We start from the raw sequence: 17,594 nt of genomic DNA on the forward strand, positions 1-17,594 counted from the left end.
GGAGGGAGAGAGAGAGAGAGAGACGGGGAGGGAGAGAGAGAGAGACGGGGGAGAGAGAGAGAGGGGGGAGAGAGAGAGAGAGACGGGAGAGAGAGAGAGGGAGAGAGAGAGAGAGAGAGAGAGAGAGAGAGATAGAGAGACGGGGAGACAGAGAGAGACATGAGGAAGAGAGAGAGAGACGGGGAGAGAGAGAGAGGGAGAGAGAGAGAGACGGAGAGAGAGCGACAGAGAGAGAGAGCGACAGAGAGAGAGACGGAGGAGAGAGAGAGACGGAGGAGAGAGAGAGAGAGACGGGGAGAGAGAGAGAGAGATGGGGAGAGAGAGAGAGAGATGGGGAGAGAGAGAGAGAGATGGGGAGAGAGAGAGAGACGGGGAGAGAGAGAGAGGCAGGGCGAGAGAGACGGTGAGAGAGAGAGAGACGGGGGAGAGAGAGAGAGAGACGGGAGTGAGAGAGACGGGGAGAGAGAGAAAGAGTGACGGGGTGAGGGAGAGACGGGGGCGAGAGAGAGAGACAGGGGCGAGAGAGAGAGTGAGAGACGGGGCGAGGGAGAGAGAGAGAGATGAGGGGCGAGAGAGAGCGAGAGAGAGAGACAGAGGCAGGGACAGAGAGAGAGACGGGGTCAGAGGGAGATGGGGAGAGAGACAGGGACAGAGAGATAGAGAGAGAGAGAGAGACGGGGCAGAGAGAGAAAATAATGTAGTCTGTTCCCAAGGACTGAGCAGCAGCCGCACTTTGGAACAGCACAGATGGAAGCGCAGCACATGTACAATGGTCTCTGAAAGGACGCTTACGCAAACAATTTTTAGGCCCGTGGTGACATTTTTTTTTAATTCGGAAAATTGTTTAAAGCTGGAAAAAAATACGGGAAAGTGATGTTGAATGTCCCGTGGTAAGTTCCAGTTAAATTTTGTCAGGTGTTGTCCCCTTTTTTGAAAGAGTCTATCAGGGTTATTTAAATCATGTTATGAAAGAGGGAAAAAGTTTATGCCCTCGTCTGTGAGGGACGGAGGGAATGGCAGCAGAAAAAGAGGCAACAACTTCTCCAAAACTGATCCCAACTCATCGCCAAGGCTGGGTATAGATAACCTCACCGCCTTCTTAGGAAGTTTAACTACTTTATTCACTTTCTTATTTGATCTCCTTTTGGAATTAGAGTTTATTTTATTATTTTTTGTTGTATGTTTAATGACAGCATTGAAGAGGGAAAGAGAAACTTGGAGCAACTTCTTCTGTCAAAGCTGCAATGAGACTTGAAAGAATTTAAAGATTTTAATGAACTTTTCACGAAAATGTGTGTTAAAAACACTTTTTCCCCACTAAGTTTCTATTTTGGAAGAATACGCAAAAAACAATTTCCCCCTCATCTAATCAAGTTTCAACCAGGTCTTGAAGTCCAAATGCTTTTAAAGAGGCTCTGGAATGCATAAAACATTTTAAAATTGAAATTTCTCAATATTTGATTTTGACCGATCGATGGAAGTGAGTAGCTTTACACAAACATGCAATCATACTGTTGAGGAGGGGGAGGGCAGGGGAGGATTTGTAGGAGTTACATATTACTTTTTATTGACTTAAAAAAAAAAATTAAGACGTTTAAGAAGAGAACCAAAAAAGGGGAAAAACACAAACCATTTTATTTTGTCTGTCGTTCTATAATCCTAACAAGTCTCAGGAATAATGTAAATATAGATTTCCTCTTAAACATTTAGTGGAGTGTTAATAGTAACAAGAGTTATGAAATAATGTATAAAAATTGCAGGAAGCTACCTTAGAACAAACTATTATTTGTTTATTGAGAAAGACACAGAAAATACTTCGACTAAACTGATAATGTACAATTTTGATTTGCTATAAATGTTTGAAATAGGAGATTAAAAATTGAGAGTACAATGAAGTTTGTTTCCCACTATTTAATTACGAAGTACCTAAAATAATTCAACACTTCGTGATAAGTGCAGGGATTAATATTGTGGGAAATGTTTGAGAGAAAAACATTAGATAATTCGGAAATTAACATCTTTACGTCAACATATTAGTAAACATTTCCAAGTCAGTCTGATTGGTTCTCCTGTCCTGGAAGAAAGATGAATGTTTATTTCTGCTAAATCATAGCTTTTCCTGCTTATTGTTTTTAATTCACTGACACAAATTGTGTATGTGATTTTCTGCACTTGTGAATAAGTGCTGCATTTCTGACATGTTACATGGGGGAGGGAGGGTGCTGGTTCAAGAAGACAACATTTATTAATGGAAGTGATTGAAGTTGAAAATACGGATACCCGCTCTTGTTCAATTGTTCAATTCTTTTTAATACTGTGAACTAAAGAACTACAGCACTTTATATTTGTTAGGTGTCTGGTTGCATTGTGAATAATATTCTAATTACTTATTTGGACGTCCAGCATGTCAGCACCATAGGGAAGCTGTTGCTCCTGCTGCTTGTGCAGCCATTACTATAGTGACATGAGGAATGGGCTAATACGTTGAAAACTTTAAAATTAATACTAATTGCACGAATAGATATGTCTCTTTCAGCTCACCTTGGGCTTTTGGATTGTTTGTCGATGCATAACCGTGTAACTGAGTGACGTTTCTGAAGTGTTAATGCATTATTATGCAGCTCTTTTATATCCCAGTCATCATTTCTGACAAGTAATTTTTTTTAAATAGAGTTTGTACATGACGAACCAAAAGCTTTTAATTAATTCCACCGTAAACAAACTTGTAGAATGGGCATGTAAATGACAAATTAATTTCAATATAGATAAATGTGAGGTGGTGCATTTTGGTAGGAGAAATAAGAAAGCCACATACTTCTTGGAAAAAATGGGAGGAAAATTCAGTTGTTTGCATCTCCCATTAGCGCCTTAAGAGGGCGCTAATGGGGTGCAAAGCAACTAGCGCCTGAGCGCGGCGATGTTTGTGCCGCTCACGAAATTAACTAGACATTTTGCGGCGGTGCTAAACACTACCGCCACAATCTCCTGCACCGGCGGATCGTGACATCAGTCGAGTGCGCAACGCCCCGGACTGGATATTGAGTGGCACCCCCTGCCTTACCACCTGCCGCTAGCAACGACAGGTTGAGGGGAGCATTTTGCAGTCAGAAAGGGACTGGGGGAGCGCTATTTAAAGGCGACCGCTTCCTGCCTTTTTTTGTTGGTGACATTTTTGCACCACACATTCTGGGAGAGAGAGAGAGAGACTTCTGGAGAGATTCAACGCTGTGTGAAGGAGTTTTGGGTACTGAGCAACACTTTGCAGGTTCATTTTGATTTGCCCTTCCTTGCTTCGCCAGCACTCTGAGGTACCGCCTTGGCCTTTGCGCCTTAAGACAGGTGTGAAGCGCCTGATTTAGCGCTCCAATCACCTCCATGGGGCGATAAAAGCCAAGTTTGACGTTGGGGGCGATAATTAGCGGCAGGCGCTAAACTTTGCGCACGGCCGATAATGGCGCCCCCAAACGGGGCGATACTGAATTTTTCCCCCTAAGAGTCTAAATGGGGTAGAGCTGCAAAGGAATCTAGGGGTATAGCTTCAAAAATCATTAAAAGTAGCAACGCAGGCTAAAAAGTAATAGAATTTAAAAGCAGAGATGGGATGTTAAACCTGTATCGAACTTTGTCTGATTGTCTCATGATTTGAGATGGTGGGGTGGCAATATGGCATTACTCTATACAGTATATGCTTTTAAGTGGTTGCTGTTGTTGTTGTTGTAAAATTTGGCCATGGACAGAAAGGTCGCACTCAACGGAGTTCATGGCTCGCTCAGCACAAAATATTAGAGGGAATATTGGTTCTGATTATTTCAAAGATTGATGTGAAGAATGGTATTCTGCATTAAAAAACTCCTTTTGTTTAAATTCGCAGCATCCATTATTTTTGACAGTTATAAGTCAATTTGCAAAAGAAATATTCTCTGTCCAAAGCTAAAAGTTCAGTAATAAATGAATCACGATCATTTGTCTTCACAACGCTGCTGAGAAAACTGGTTAATAAATCAGAGCTGATTCTTAACCATGTAATACGTTGATCTTGATCTTAGGTGACGCTGTGGAACCTCATTACCTTTGTAGCCACCAAACAAGTTGTGACAAAGAAGAAAAATTTGAAATCACAATCAAATTTGAAATCACAATCAAAGTTGAAGCTCCTGATTCACATTTACATACAAGAATGGAACGTCGGTGGTGTATTCGTTAGTCTGTACGTTGCTTTCTTCCTGATATTCTGTCAGTGCCTTATTCCTTTTATTGTGATGGCCTTGGGCTTTACTCCATGACAGATCCCTATTTTCCTGAAACTTTGACATCGTTTCTCTGCTGTTTTCTTTATGCTACTGGATGTCCCACGACTTTGTCCATGGGAGGTGAGGACATAGCATGCATTAGCAATGCTGTATGCAGAGGTATGGGGATTCTCAGCTTCTGATGTTTATGGAGCCCTATCTAGTGATAGAAGTGTGCAGCCTCACACGTGACTATGTGTAATAGAATGCTGATGCCTAAATAATGAGTGCACAACATACATAGCAAATTTAATGGCCCTGAAATTGTGGTGACTTCAACGGCGTACGCTCAGTGTACGCCATCGGAAAGGCCGCGCAAAAGGTATGCCTTGACAGATCTACCAAACCAAAAGTAAAATCAGTCTCGCTGGTGCAGAGTTGAGCTATTTGCCCAACAACTGCCCAGCAATTGCCCAAAAAAACGCTTACGGCTGGTAAAAGCAGGTGTAGGGCCTGCTTTCATCAGCGTAAGGGTTATTATAAATCTTAAATTAAACATTTAAAAATAAAAAACGATGCACAAACACTTTAAATGAGTTTATGCAAATCTTGGCCCGGATTAAGATGTTTAAAATTATTTATCAAAAAGTTAAATTTTTATTGTATTTGGTGTAATCAAGGGAGTTATGAATAAAATTGAAATTCAGAACATTTATACTTATTAGAATTGTGTAAATTGTTTAATTATTTGGGGATTCCATTGCATGTCATTTAGGGGATTTCGTTTGGAAATGACAGCAATGGAATTCTCCTTTGTGATTGGAGGACCTGGCCCATGGGGTCCCAGGGATGCTTCCAAACTGCCTGCGTCTCTGGGGTCCATGGGCCTTTACGCAGGCATACGCCTGGAGGCCCGAGACCCGAACACTCCGCAGCCTGGGAGCCTGGAGGTAGGCGTGGAAATGTTTCGCGGGTCGGTGGCGTACTCCGGAGGTATGCTTCCGACCGCAATTTCTAGGCCAATACAGTATAGACTGTAGACTTTTCCAATATGTATTGAAGTTTGCCTTTCACAGGGGGTGAAGGGTATTCCCTTGAGGTCACTGCCTTTTGTATCTTTCTTTCTTGATGGTGTTTCTGACCCGTTCTCCCTATGGTCGTCAAAATTTTTCCTTTAATCTGCATCTTTTATTCAACTCTTCGAACATCTGTCTCCTTTTTTTTACCCTACTTACTAAAATTAAAAATGAAATAAAAATTAAAAATGAAATTAAAAGTGAGAATGTAAACTGATGCTCATTAAATTTCTTCTCACGTTAATATCATCCTCTGCTGAAGGACATTAGGAGTGATTTTAACCCGCAAAAATAGGTGGGCTGGGGGTCGGGTGAGAGGTAAACATTTTAAAAATCTCAAACCCACACACTTCCAGGTTTAACGGAGGCGGGATGGGAGCGGGCAGCCAACCCACTCCCAGGAGGTGGGTTGGCTATTTAAATATTTTAATGAGGCTGGGAGCATCACATTTAACCTGTTTTGCAGGTGTAACCCTGGCTGGCCAGGTTTCCCAGGGAGACCCGGCAGCTCAAGGGAGGTGAGGAGAGCTTCGGGGAAAACATAAATGCCCTTACAGATCCGTCTCTCAGATGAGACATTAAACCAAGGCCCTGTCTGCCCTCTCAGGTGGACGCAAAAGACCCCATGGCATTATTTTAAAGAAGAGCAGCTCAAAACTGGGCATCCATGAGGCGCAGTGGGCCATCAGCAGCAGCAGAATTGTATTCCACCACAATCTGTAACCTCATGGCCTGGCATATATCTCACATCTCACTCTACCATTAACATCAAGCCGGGGGACCAAAGCTGGTTCAATGAGGACTGCAGAAGAGCATGCCAGGAGCAGCACCAGGTATACCTAAAAATGAGGTGCCAACCCAGGGAAGCTGCAAAACAAGACTACATGCATACTAAACAGCGGAAGCAGCATGCTATAGACAGAGCTAAGTGATCCCACAATCAACAGATCAGATCAAAGTTCTGCAGTCCTGCCACATCCAGTCGTGAATGGTGGTGGACAATTAAACAACTAATGGGAGGAGGGGGCTCCATGAATATCCCCATTATCAATGATGACATAGCCGAGCACGCGAGTGCAAAAGACAAGGCTGAAGCGTTTGCAACCATCTTCAACCAGAAGTGCCAAGTGGATGATCCATCTCGGCCTCTTCCTGACGTCCCCACCATCACAAAAGCCAATCCTCAGCCAATTCGATTCACTCCATGTGATATCAAGAAACGGCTGAGCGCACTGGATACTGCAAAGGCTATGGGCCCAGACAACATCCCAGCTAGCGTGCTGAAGACTTGTGCTCCAGAACTAGCTGCGCCTCTAGCCAAGCTGCTCCAGTACAGCTACAAAACTGGCATCTACCCGACAATGTAGAAAACTGCCCAGGTATGTCCTGTCCACAAAAAGCAGGGCAATCCAATCCGGCCAAATACCACCCCATCAGTCTACTCTCAATCATCAGCAAAGTAATGGAAGGTGTCGTCGACAGTGCTATCAAGCAATAACTCACCAATAACCCGCTCACCGATGCTCAGTTTGGGTTCTGCCAGGACCACTCGGCTCGAGACCTCATTTCAGCCATGATCCAAACATGGACAAAAGAGCTGAATTGCAGAGATGAGGCAAGAGTGACTGCCCTTGAATTCAAGGCAGCATTTGACCGAGTGTGACATCAAGGAGCCCTAGTAAAATTGAAGTGAATGGGACTCAGAGGGAGAACTCTCCATTGGCTGGAGTCATATCTTGCACAAAGGAAGATGGTTGTGATTGTTGGAGGTCAATCATCACAGCCCCAGGACATCGCTGCAGGAGTTCCTCAGGGCAGTGTCTTAGGCCCAACCATCTTCAGCTGCTTCATCAATGACCTTCCCTCCATCATAAAGTCAGAAGTGGGGATGTTCGCTGATGATTGCACAGTGTTCAGTTCCATTCGCAACTCCTCAGATAATGAAGCAGTCCATGCCTGAATGCAGTAAGACCTGGATGACATTCAGGCTTGGGCTGATAAGTGGCAAGTAACATTCGCACCACACAAGTGCCAGAAAATGACTATCTCCAACAAGCGAGAGTCTAACCACCACCCCTTGACATTCAACGGCATTACCATCGCAGAATCCAACAACATCCTGGGGGTCACCATTGACCAGAAACTGAACTGGACCAGCCACATAAATACTGTGGCTACAAGAGCAGGTCAGAGTCTGGGTATTCTGCGGTGAGTGTCTCACCTCATGACTCCCCAAAGCCTTTCCACCATCTACAAGGCACAACTGTGATGGATACTCTCCACTTGCCTGGATGAGTGCAGTTCCAACAACACTCAAGAAGCGCAACACCATCCAGGAAAAAGTAGCCCACTTGATTTGCACCCCATCCGCCACCTTAAACATTCACTCCCTCCATCACCGGCGTACCGTGGCTGCAGTGTGTACCATTTACAAGATGCACTGCAGCAACTCGCCAAGGCTTCTTTGGCAGCACCTCCCAAACCCGCGACCTCCGCCACCTAGAAGGACAAGGGCAGCAGGCGCATGGGAACACCATCATCTGCAAGTACCCCTTCAAGTTACACAACATCCTGACTTGGAAATATATCGCCGTTCCTTCATCGTCGCTGGGTCAAAATCCTGGAACTCCCTCCCTAACAGCACTGTGAGAGTACCTTCACCACACGGACTGCAGCGGTTCAAGAAGGCGGCTCACCACCACCTTCTCAAGAGCAATTAGGGATGGGCAATAAAAAACAAATATATATATGTATGTATATATATATTAAACGGCACCTAAATAACCGGAATTCTCTATTAACCGGCAAAATTCTCACTCCAAAAACAACACCTCAATAACCGGCAATGTTGCCGAGTCTCCCGCGGTGGCTGAGTTAGTCAGTGGGGGTAGTTCTCCAAACTGCCACTACTTGGCTTCTTGGCGCTGTCGGAAGTCGGAATACCTCAATACCCCTGTAACAGGAGTCTGACTCTCTCCCACGCTGCCGGTAGTCTCTTCTGATCCGCCATTTTACAGGGGTACTGTGTGTCTCCCACACGACTGGTAGTCATTGCATTGCATTACCCTGAACTGGCAGCACTGTACTTAATCAAGCATCTTCCACCATCCATTTAACACAACATTCTGTAGGTGAGTATCCAATTACTGTATACTGCACATTTCTTGATTTTTAAAATTTTTCTTTGTTATAAATAGCCTCGGTAGATAACCCTCTCCGTCATCTGGAATTTTTGATCAACTGGCATATATATAGATATATATATTTTGAACCAGAGTTTTTTTATACCTGTGCAGAATTACCATGGTAAAATATAAATAGGGTGAAACCCACACACCAGCAACCAAGATTAACAGGACTTGCATTGCGTATAATAGAAGCTTAACTTAAGGATGTTACAATACATCTCTTACATTACAACAGTGACTACACTTCAAAAGTACTTCATTGGCTGTAAAGCACTTTGGGACGTCTTGAGGTCGTGAAAGGCGTCATATAAATGCAAGTCTTTCTTTATGATAGAATAGGGGTCATTTTATGAAATTACAGTCCCACTGGGAAGTCTCACCTGACGGGAGAATATTTTGGGAATTCAAGCATGCATTCCTCACAATCTTCTGTCCATTAATCTTAATGGGTGGAAAATCCTGCGGGGCCTGATAACCTGCATGCCTAAATCATCAATATTTTTATATCAGTTACCAACTTGGGACCTCTCCTGAGCTCCAGCTTTACCCAAATATTGGGTAATTGTCAGGAATGCACAATTACAAAATTACTCTTTGTAAGTTGGTTATAGTCCAGAGATCGCAGGTTATCTAGTTTCGAATTTTGTGACTGCCTGGGAAATTTACAAGTACATGGCCTCAAAGTGGCTAGTGCAATTACACAATATCACTACATCGAGGAATGTAGCGGCCCCGAAATCATGTAGGTAAAGTGTAGAGAAGGATTACAAAGATCAAGGGGGAGAAATTCGGTATCGCCCCATTTGGGGCGCAATTATTGGCCGGGCGCAAAGTTTAGCACCTGGCACTAATTATCGCCTCTGACTGCTGCAAACTTGGCTTCTATCGCCCCTGGAGCTGATTGGAGTGCTAAATCAGGTGCTACACACCTCTCTTAAGACACTAATGCCGAGGAGTGAGGCGCTACCTCAGAAGTTCATGTGATGTCAGTCAGCAATGGAACACAGACACACTGGCACCGGCCAGTTCTTAAAGGGGAGGGTTGACCTTGCTCTCCATCCACACCCTGCTCATTGCAGCCTTGAATGTCAGCCTGGAGAGACCTGTACATCAATTCTGCTGGAAAGAACAATGGAGAGGCCCAGGGAAAGAGCTCAGAGTGCAGCCTCCATAGTCTCTTCTAAATCGATACAAGGAAGGTCAAATCAAAATGAACCTGCAAAGTGCTGCTCAGTACCCAAAACTCCTTCACACAGCGGTGAATCTCTCCAGAAGTCTCTCTCTCTCACTCAGAATGCGTGGTGCAAAAATGTCGCCGACAAAAAAAGTCAGGAAGTGGCTGCCTTTAAATAGCGCTCCCCCAGTCCCTTCCCAACTACAAAACATTCCACTCTACCTGTCGTTCCTAGCGGCAGGTGGAAAGGCAGGGGGCGCCACTCAATATCCGGTCCGGGGCGCTACACGCTCAACTGACGTCACGATCTGTGGGCGCAGGAGATCGTGGCAGTAGTGTTTAGCGCCGTCGCAAAATGTCTGGTCAATTTCGCGAGTGGCACAAACATCGCCGCGCCCGGGCGCTAATTGCTTTGCGCCCCATTAGCGCCCTTAGGGCGCTAACAGGAGGTGCAAAGCAACCGAATTTCACCCCCCCCCCCCCGACCAAGTCTTCTACTGGTACAAATACAGGACCTACTGTTTTTAGGTCAGGACCAGAAGAAAATTATCTCACAGAGGGGCATTGCGTCAGTGGATGCACACACTTATTTTTGAGAGAGAGAAAATTTGCTCATAGTACGTGATTTAAAATAAAGGTTTCCTTTCAACAGGTGAATTTGGATGATCAGCCATGATCTCATTAAATGGCAGAGCAGGCTCGAGGGGCCGAATGGCCTACTCCTGCTCCTATCTTCTATGTTTCTATGTGCCCATCTAATGAAATGGGAAAGCAAGAAATAGAAATAGGAATAAATACAAATAGAATGGAAAGCATTAAATTAGGGAAGAAAAACAAATAAATGGAAAGACATTTAAATGGTGGCAAGGGAATTTCTGGATTATGTGACTGTATTGTTCTTGCATTAAACTGCATTTGGTACTCATGAAAATGTCCTCGGGGAAACATCGCTGCACTAAAATTGTAAGTTGTCTCACTGCACTTGGCTCTTGAATAAAAGATTACAATCAATTTTCTACACTGTCCTTCAGGCTCTGCTCATACATTTACTGCTCGATTCTCTGTCCTTTTTGTGTTCACCATTAATTTGCATTGTATTTTACTTCTCCTCACTCAATTATACGTCCATCCAAATGCCTGTGTTTGTTGCAATCTCTTCTTTAATCTTCCCTGTTTATCAGCTGGCACGGATTTCTATCTAGCCTTTCATTGTTTCCCCCAATTCTTTTACAACAAAGAGAAGAGAAAGAAGCAAAATAAAAAAGAAGAAAAATATATTTAACTGGTAAGGACAGAGGATAAGATAGCTCATCAAAAAATTAGGGGAAGCTCAGCAGCTGATCAAAACTAAAAATTAAACTAATATTTTGGGTGAATATAGTTTAAGGGATGGTGTAAGTGTGAAAAAGGACCCCAGCGACTCACGGAGGTGTTTTTACATTAGGAATAAACTGATGGAACTATAGGTATGCACTGCTGGTGAGAATTTTGATCTAATCGCTATCACAGAAACATGGATCAGAAATATAGTAAAGGGCTTTAAGATATTTTGGAGCATAGGTTAGAGCACCAGAAAGTGGGACGGGAGGGAGGAGGATGTCTGTTAAATTTGTAAGCTAAAAAATCTCACCACTGAGAGGGATGGTGTAGATAATCAGTGAAAACTGGAGCCTAGGAAAGGGCCCAAGTAGCTGATACCTGTTACAGGCCTTGAATAAAACAGGCTAAAGAAGACAGGGGCCCCGAAGTTTACGAAGATGTTGGGAGGGTGCAGGGAAGTGTGGGGGAAACCTGTGGAGGCTGGGGATGCGGAGGTCCTGACGAATTTAGCAGCAGGATCTCAATCTTTTTTTTCCCCATTTCCCACCCGGCAGCCGGCCAAACTGACAGGCTGGCCAGCTGTCAGGCGGGATAACCAGCGGCAGGAGGCCACAGCCAGGGACATACTGCTGGAGGCTCGAGACACGGCGGGGTTAATATATAAGCAAGTTATTAAGGAAATAAGCTTAAAAAGGGCACTTTGCAAAGTACAAAGGGTCAAACTGTAAAGAAAATAGAGAAATTAAAAAACATGCAAGGTAGCTATAGGGAAAGCAAATATTGTAGGTTGTTGAAATATTGCTGAGTTAACAAAAGTACAATATTAAGAACATCATACTTGGGTATCTAAGGCTTGGGTTTGTCTGTACTTGGTGTACTGGGGGTAAAATCCGTCTTTGGTGGTGGCATAAAGTGGGCAATAGCGAATTGGAAGTCTGTTTAATACTTCGCCCAATTTTGTTTTCTATAGACTTCAACGGAAAAGAAAATTGGCTGGAATGTAAAACGGGCTGCCGATTTGCTATCGTCTGTCGCGCTACTGCCCAAGACAGATTTCACTCCTGTTTTTCCAGTTTTAGTCTCTATATCTAGTGCTGGATATTGAGGTAACAGAGAGGGTGTAGCGCGGAGGTAAACTAGGATAATACTTCAAACGTAGATCGCATAAAAGGATAGGCCCAGTTTATCTTGTAATTGTTTATTTTTGTGAAAGAAAAGGCTCAGTGGGAATATGATTGAGGTTTATTAAGTTTTTTTTTATTATGAAAGGGATGGATGTAGTAGATTTAGAGGATTGGTTAACGGACAGAAAACAGAGTCAGGATAAATGGACCATTTTCGGTTGGCAGGCTGTAACTAGTGGGGTGCCGCAAGGATCAGGCTTAGGCCTCAGCTATTCACTGTCTATATTACTGACTTAGCTGAAGGGACTGAGTGTAATGTATCCAAGTTTGCTGATGATACAAAGCTAGGTGGGAAAGTAAGCTGTGAGGAGGACACAAAGAGCCTGCAAAGGGATATAGACAGATTAAGTGAGTGGGCAATAAGGTGGCAGATGGAGTATAATGTGGGGAAATGTGAGGTTATTCACTTTGGTAGGAAGAATAGAAAAACAGAATATTCTTTAAATGGTGAGAAACTATTAAATGTTGGTGTTCAGAGAGATTTAGATGTCCTCGTACAGGAAACAGAGAAATTTAGCATGCAGGTACAGCAAGCAATTAGGAGGGCAAATGGCATGTTGGCCTTTATTGCAAGGGGGTTGGAGTACCAGAATAAGGAAGTCATACACAATTGTAAAGGGCTTTGGTGAGACCACACCTAGAGTATTGTGCAGTATTTTTGGTCTCCTCGAAGGGCCGTATGGCCTACACCTGCTCCTCATTCTTATGTTCTTATGTAGATATTTGAATGGATACTCATAGTAGGACTAGACAGCATGTTTCTGAAGTGGCTAGAGACAGATCAGATGCCAGGAAGTACTTCTGTTCTCAGAAGCTTGTCCTCTGCTGGAAAAAGGATAATGATAGATGTGTTAAGTGTGGGGGCACTACATTCTTGAGAAGATATTTAACAAATTCCTGAAGGAGGAGGACATTTTGGCATATTGGGGGTGTGTGGATTAGTTAATTTTGCCCAGTGCTGTGTCATGAGTAATCATCGTCTCCTGCAGCATGTTTGATTATCTTGCATAGTCAGGCACGAATTTCTCAGAGCTTTTCCTCTAATTGCCAAGTTATTATAACTGTAGCTTCTCGTTGCCTACCGCAGGAGTTACAATTACTAACAGTTGCTCTGGGCAGTGCATGAGGTTGCACTGTTTAGTGGATCGGGTGAGAATGGATGAGCCTGATACATTTTCTTGACATTCTTTATATTTCACAATGCACAGCTTTCTCCCTTTTTTCCTATACACCTTTGCTTCTTACTTTCAGAACAAAGATTGTTCCATCTCCTTTGACAAAATCATGGGCAAACACATAACTGAGTTAGCAACAAGAGGAATTACCATTTTTCTTATGTACTGTACTGAGATTGATTTCTCTGAAATGAAGATCAGTACCTTTCCGTGCGCACAGATCATACAGGGTATTATATTTTTTTAAAGATCCCTCTTAAACAACTGTGAAAGCTTACCATTCATTCTTTTCTTATCTGAAAAAATGCCAAGGTTCTGGGCCAGGCTCTGAGCGAGTATGACAGACATTTCACCAGAATTTCCAAACTGAAACAAAGCATTGGACATCATCGGAGATGATTTTAAAAAACAACTCATTAACAAACTCTCTTCAATTCTCAGTTTCTTTAATACAAAAAAGGTTAAGCGGTCGGTTTTAACTATTTCACCATGCAGGAAACAGGCGGCAGTGAGTCAGCCGCCCATTTTACATCCCAACAGATTTTTCTTTTTGGCAAAGAAGATTTGGGCAGGTGGTAAAACGGATGACCGACCTGCTGCCAACTGTTTCCCGCCCGGCGGGAACAGTTAAAATCACTCTAAGTGTGAGGGAATATTTTCACCAGCTCCACCGAGCATAAACAGGGCAGTAGCACCCTGAAAATCACAGGGAAAGACTTACCGCCCTGTCCCCGCTCCCGATCCGGGTGATGCCATCCTGAAAGAGGCGTACCGCTGGGCTGCCAGAGCACCTGCCTGTATCAGAAGGTAGGCCCCTTAAAATATGCAAAGTGCTGCTCCCCACTGGAATTGGACTTCAGGATATCAGTTTTTTAATGCATCTGGAGCTAGCTTTTAATCTTTTACTGTATTGTATTTTTAAAAAGACATAAAAAACAGTAATCAAACCTGGTGTAAAAACAGATAAACATGATGCTTTCAATTTCCTACAATTGTGGGAATACAGAGTCAAAATATGAAAACAAATTTTGTCTGTTCATTTTTTTTTAGGAACCTATTAAATCATTATGATTCAGGCAGATACTGTAGGTGGTTGATTAACAGCTGTCATTTTGAAAACGTACATCCTTCAAAATGATGGGTGTGAATAAAGCCCGTCATTTTTCACACAGAACAATGGGCTTTATTCATAGCTGCTACTTTGGAAATGGCAAAGCATTGGCTCTGAATAATAATGTTTCTCCTGCACAATTTAAAGATGAGATTCAGCATCTACCTCTTCTCACATGTTAAAATGTAAACAGCCATTCAAATGACTTAATTACTCAACCTAGTCATGTATATTATTACAACTTTCATTAACAGAAACAATTATACATTTTTTGCATGCCCTTACAGCAAATTTGTATATTGCTTAGTCTGTATATTGCAGAGCCTTATAGCAAACTGTCCTGTACACTGCATCGCTTACGTGAGCTATACAATTGTTGTAACTTTATCCATTTACAGTCAAGGTGTACTTAGATTTCCTGGACTGTGCTTAAGACATTCCAGTCAAATACCATTGGACTGTCTGGCACTGTTCAATAAATCACAAAATACTTAAAATTCCCCAGCGGCCTGTAATCAGCTGCTAAATTAAAAGGAGTTGGATGCATTCCTTTGGCACTTTTAGTATTGAGCTACTAATATTCCAACTGTACCAGCAATAATCAACAAATTAAAAAATCTAGTTTAAAAATAATAATTAGAAGACAAATAGTATTACTGTTGCCTCATGCCATGTTTCGGTGAGGGGACAGGGCAAGAGTTGACTGCTGCCCGACTCCCACTCTCAGGCAGCTTTTGGTGCAGTAAAAGGTATAATAGACTCACAAGCACATTGGTCACTCATGCTGACTTAGAGGGAGGTGAGGCTGGCTGCTGGGTAATTAAATCCACAACTAATTAAAAATAAAAGCATATTTTCACAAACTGTACTCTTGTCAAAATAAAATGTATTAAATATTGCTAAAATAAACAAATGAATTCAATAGCTTTTATTAAAGTGTTGTTAAGGTATGAAGTCCCTTCAATTTTTTTCCCCCAGGTCCCCATTTTCTTTTGATCACATGTACTGCACGTGACCAAGAATGCAAGTGTGCAACCTGCTCTCAGGCCTTCACTGCTAGAAACAGTGGAGATCCGAAGAGACTTAGGGGTCTCGGTACATAGATCGTTAAAATGTCAGGGACAGGTACAGAAAATAATCAAAAAGACTGATTGAATGCTGGCCTTTATATCTAGAGGACTAGAATACAATGGGGTAGAAGTTATGCTACAGCTATACAAAGCCCTAGTTGGACCACAACTGGAATACTGCGAGCAGTTCTGGGCACCACACTTTTGGAATGATATACTGGCCTTGAAGGGAGTGCAGCATAGATTTACCAGAATAATACCTGGACTCCAAGGGTTAAATTACGAGGAGAGAATACACAAACTGTGGTTGTATTCCCTGGAATTTAGGAGGTTAAGTGGTGATTTGATCAAAGTTTTCAAGATATTAAGGGGAACTGATAGGGTAGATAGAGAGAAACTATTTCCACTGGTTGGGGAATCTAGGACTAGGGGACATAGCCTAAACATTATTAGGTCTTTCAGGAGTGAAGTTAGGAAACACGTCTACACGCAAAGGGTGGTAGAAGTTTGGAACTCCCTTCCACAAATGGCAATTGATGCTGGGTTAATTGTTACTTTTAAATCTGAGATTGATAATTTTTTTTTAACCAAAGTATTAAGGGATATGGGCCAAAGGCGGGTATATGGAGTTGGGGCACAGATCAGCCATGATCTCATTGAATGGGGGAAACAGGTTCGAGGGGCTGAATGGCCTACTCCTGTTCCTATGTTCCTAATACCGCTCTCGGTGGCTCACTAGGAGACAGAGGCCTCAGTTCAGCTGTTCACCAAAGCAGTACAACTGAGTGTGGCAACTTAGTGACACAGGAAACTGAATCTGAATCTCACCACTGCCTTGGCAGAGCCCACCTTGCAATATCCCCATGGTAACCTAAATGCAATTTTTAATACAACAGGAAATTACCTCATTCACTCCTCCACCTTTAGACTGTGTACAAATTCCGCCAACGTACGCTGCTCCACTCCGGCTACTTTTAAAAGAAGTTCCCTTAAAATAAAGAAAATAGTCTTTAACTTCAGATCTATTTCAAAAGATGTATCAGAGGAATAATAATTTGCCATTGCAGGTGCTGTTATCTTTACACGCATGATTCTATTCAGATATTCATACAATGACATACAGCATATGGTGAACACAACACGTGGATCCCAGGTGGAAGTGTTGACAGCTCAATTAGGTTGCATTTAACAACCTCATGCGATCCATTTACCAGAATTAAGATATTAGTTTATTCATTTTTTGAACTCAACCATATATATATTTTTTTTATATTTATAACTAGCTGGAGTGCCCGGCGGTGCCGAGGGTTTTTTGAGGGCATGTTGTTGTTGGAAGAGAGAGAGAGAAAGACTGGGGGAAGAAGAGAGAGACTGGGGGAGAGTGCGACTGGGGGAAGGGGGGGGAGAGTGCGACTGGGGGGAAGGGGGGGAAGAGAGAGACTGGGGGGAGAAGAGAGAGATTGGGGGGAGAGAGAAGAGAGAGATGGGGGGAGAAGAGAGAGACTGGGGGGAGAAGAGAGAGACTGGGGGGAGAAGAGAGAGACTGGGGGGAGAAGAGAGAGATTGGGGGGGAGGAGAGAGAGACTGGGGGGGAGAAGAGAGAGACTGGGGGGAGAAGAGAGAGATTGGGGGGGAGAAGAGAGAGATTGGGGGGGAGAGAGAGAGACTGGGGTGGGGGAGAAAAGAGAGACTGGGGGGGAGAGAGCGACTGGGGGAAGGGGGGGAGAGAGAGAGAGAGAGAGAGACTGGGGGGAGAGAGAGAGACTGGGGGGAGAAGAGAGACGGGGGGAGAAGAGAGAGACTGGGGGGGAGAAGAGAGAGACTGGGGGGAGAAGAGAGAGACTGGGGGGAGAAGAGAGAGACTGGGGGGAGAGAGAGAGACTGGGGGGGAGAAGAGAGAGACTGGGGGGGGGAAGAGAGAGACTGGGGGGGGAAGAGAGACTGGGGGGGAGAAGAGAGAGACTGGGGGGAGAAGGAGAGAGACTGCGGGGGAGAAGAGAGAGACTGGGGGGGAGAAGAGAGAGACTGGGGGGGAAGAGAGACTGGGGGGGAAGAGAGACTGGGGGG

The 17,594-nt window shown here is 43.6% G+C and overlaps 1 protein-coding gene across 1 annotated transcript in view; it reads right to left on the reverse strand.

The window, feature by feature from the left end:
• The window catches only part of LOC147117152 (disintegrin and metalloproteinase domain-containing protein 22-like), a 173,969-nt gene extending 157,454 nt beyond the window's left edge, over positions 1 to 16,515 (reverse strand). Inside the window, exons 1-2 of the mRNA XM_085987893.1 lie at positions 16,432 to 16,515; positions 13,625 to 13,712 (exon numbers count right to left, since the gene is read on the reverse strand). Of these exons, the coding sequence (XP_085844019.1) occupies positions 13,625 to 13,694 (70 nt within the window). The 5' untranslated portion in view covers positions 13,695 to 13,712; positions 16,432 to 16,515. The remainder of the gene's footprint in view (positions 1 to 13,624; positions 13,713 to 16,431) is intronic.
• Positions 16,516 to 17,594: the final 1,079 nt, after the last annotated feature.

This window comes from Somniosus microcephalus, chromosome 5, assembly GCF_052327205.1.
Source record: "Somniosus microcephalus isolate GS21.2 chromosome 5, FLI_Smic_1.0, whole genome shotgun sequence".
Lineage (NCBI taxonomy): Eukaryota > Metazoa > Chordata > Chondrichthyes > Squaliformes > Somniosidae > Somniosus > Somniosus microcephalus.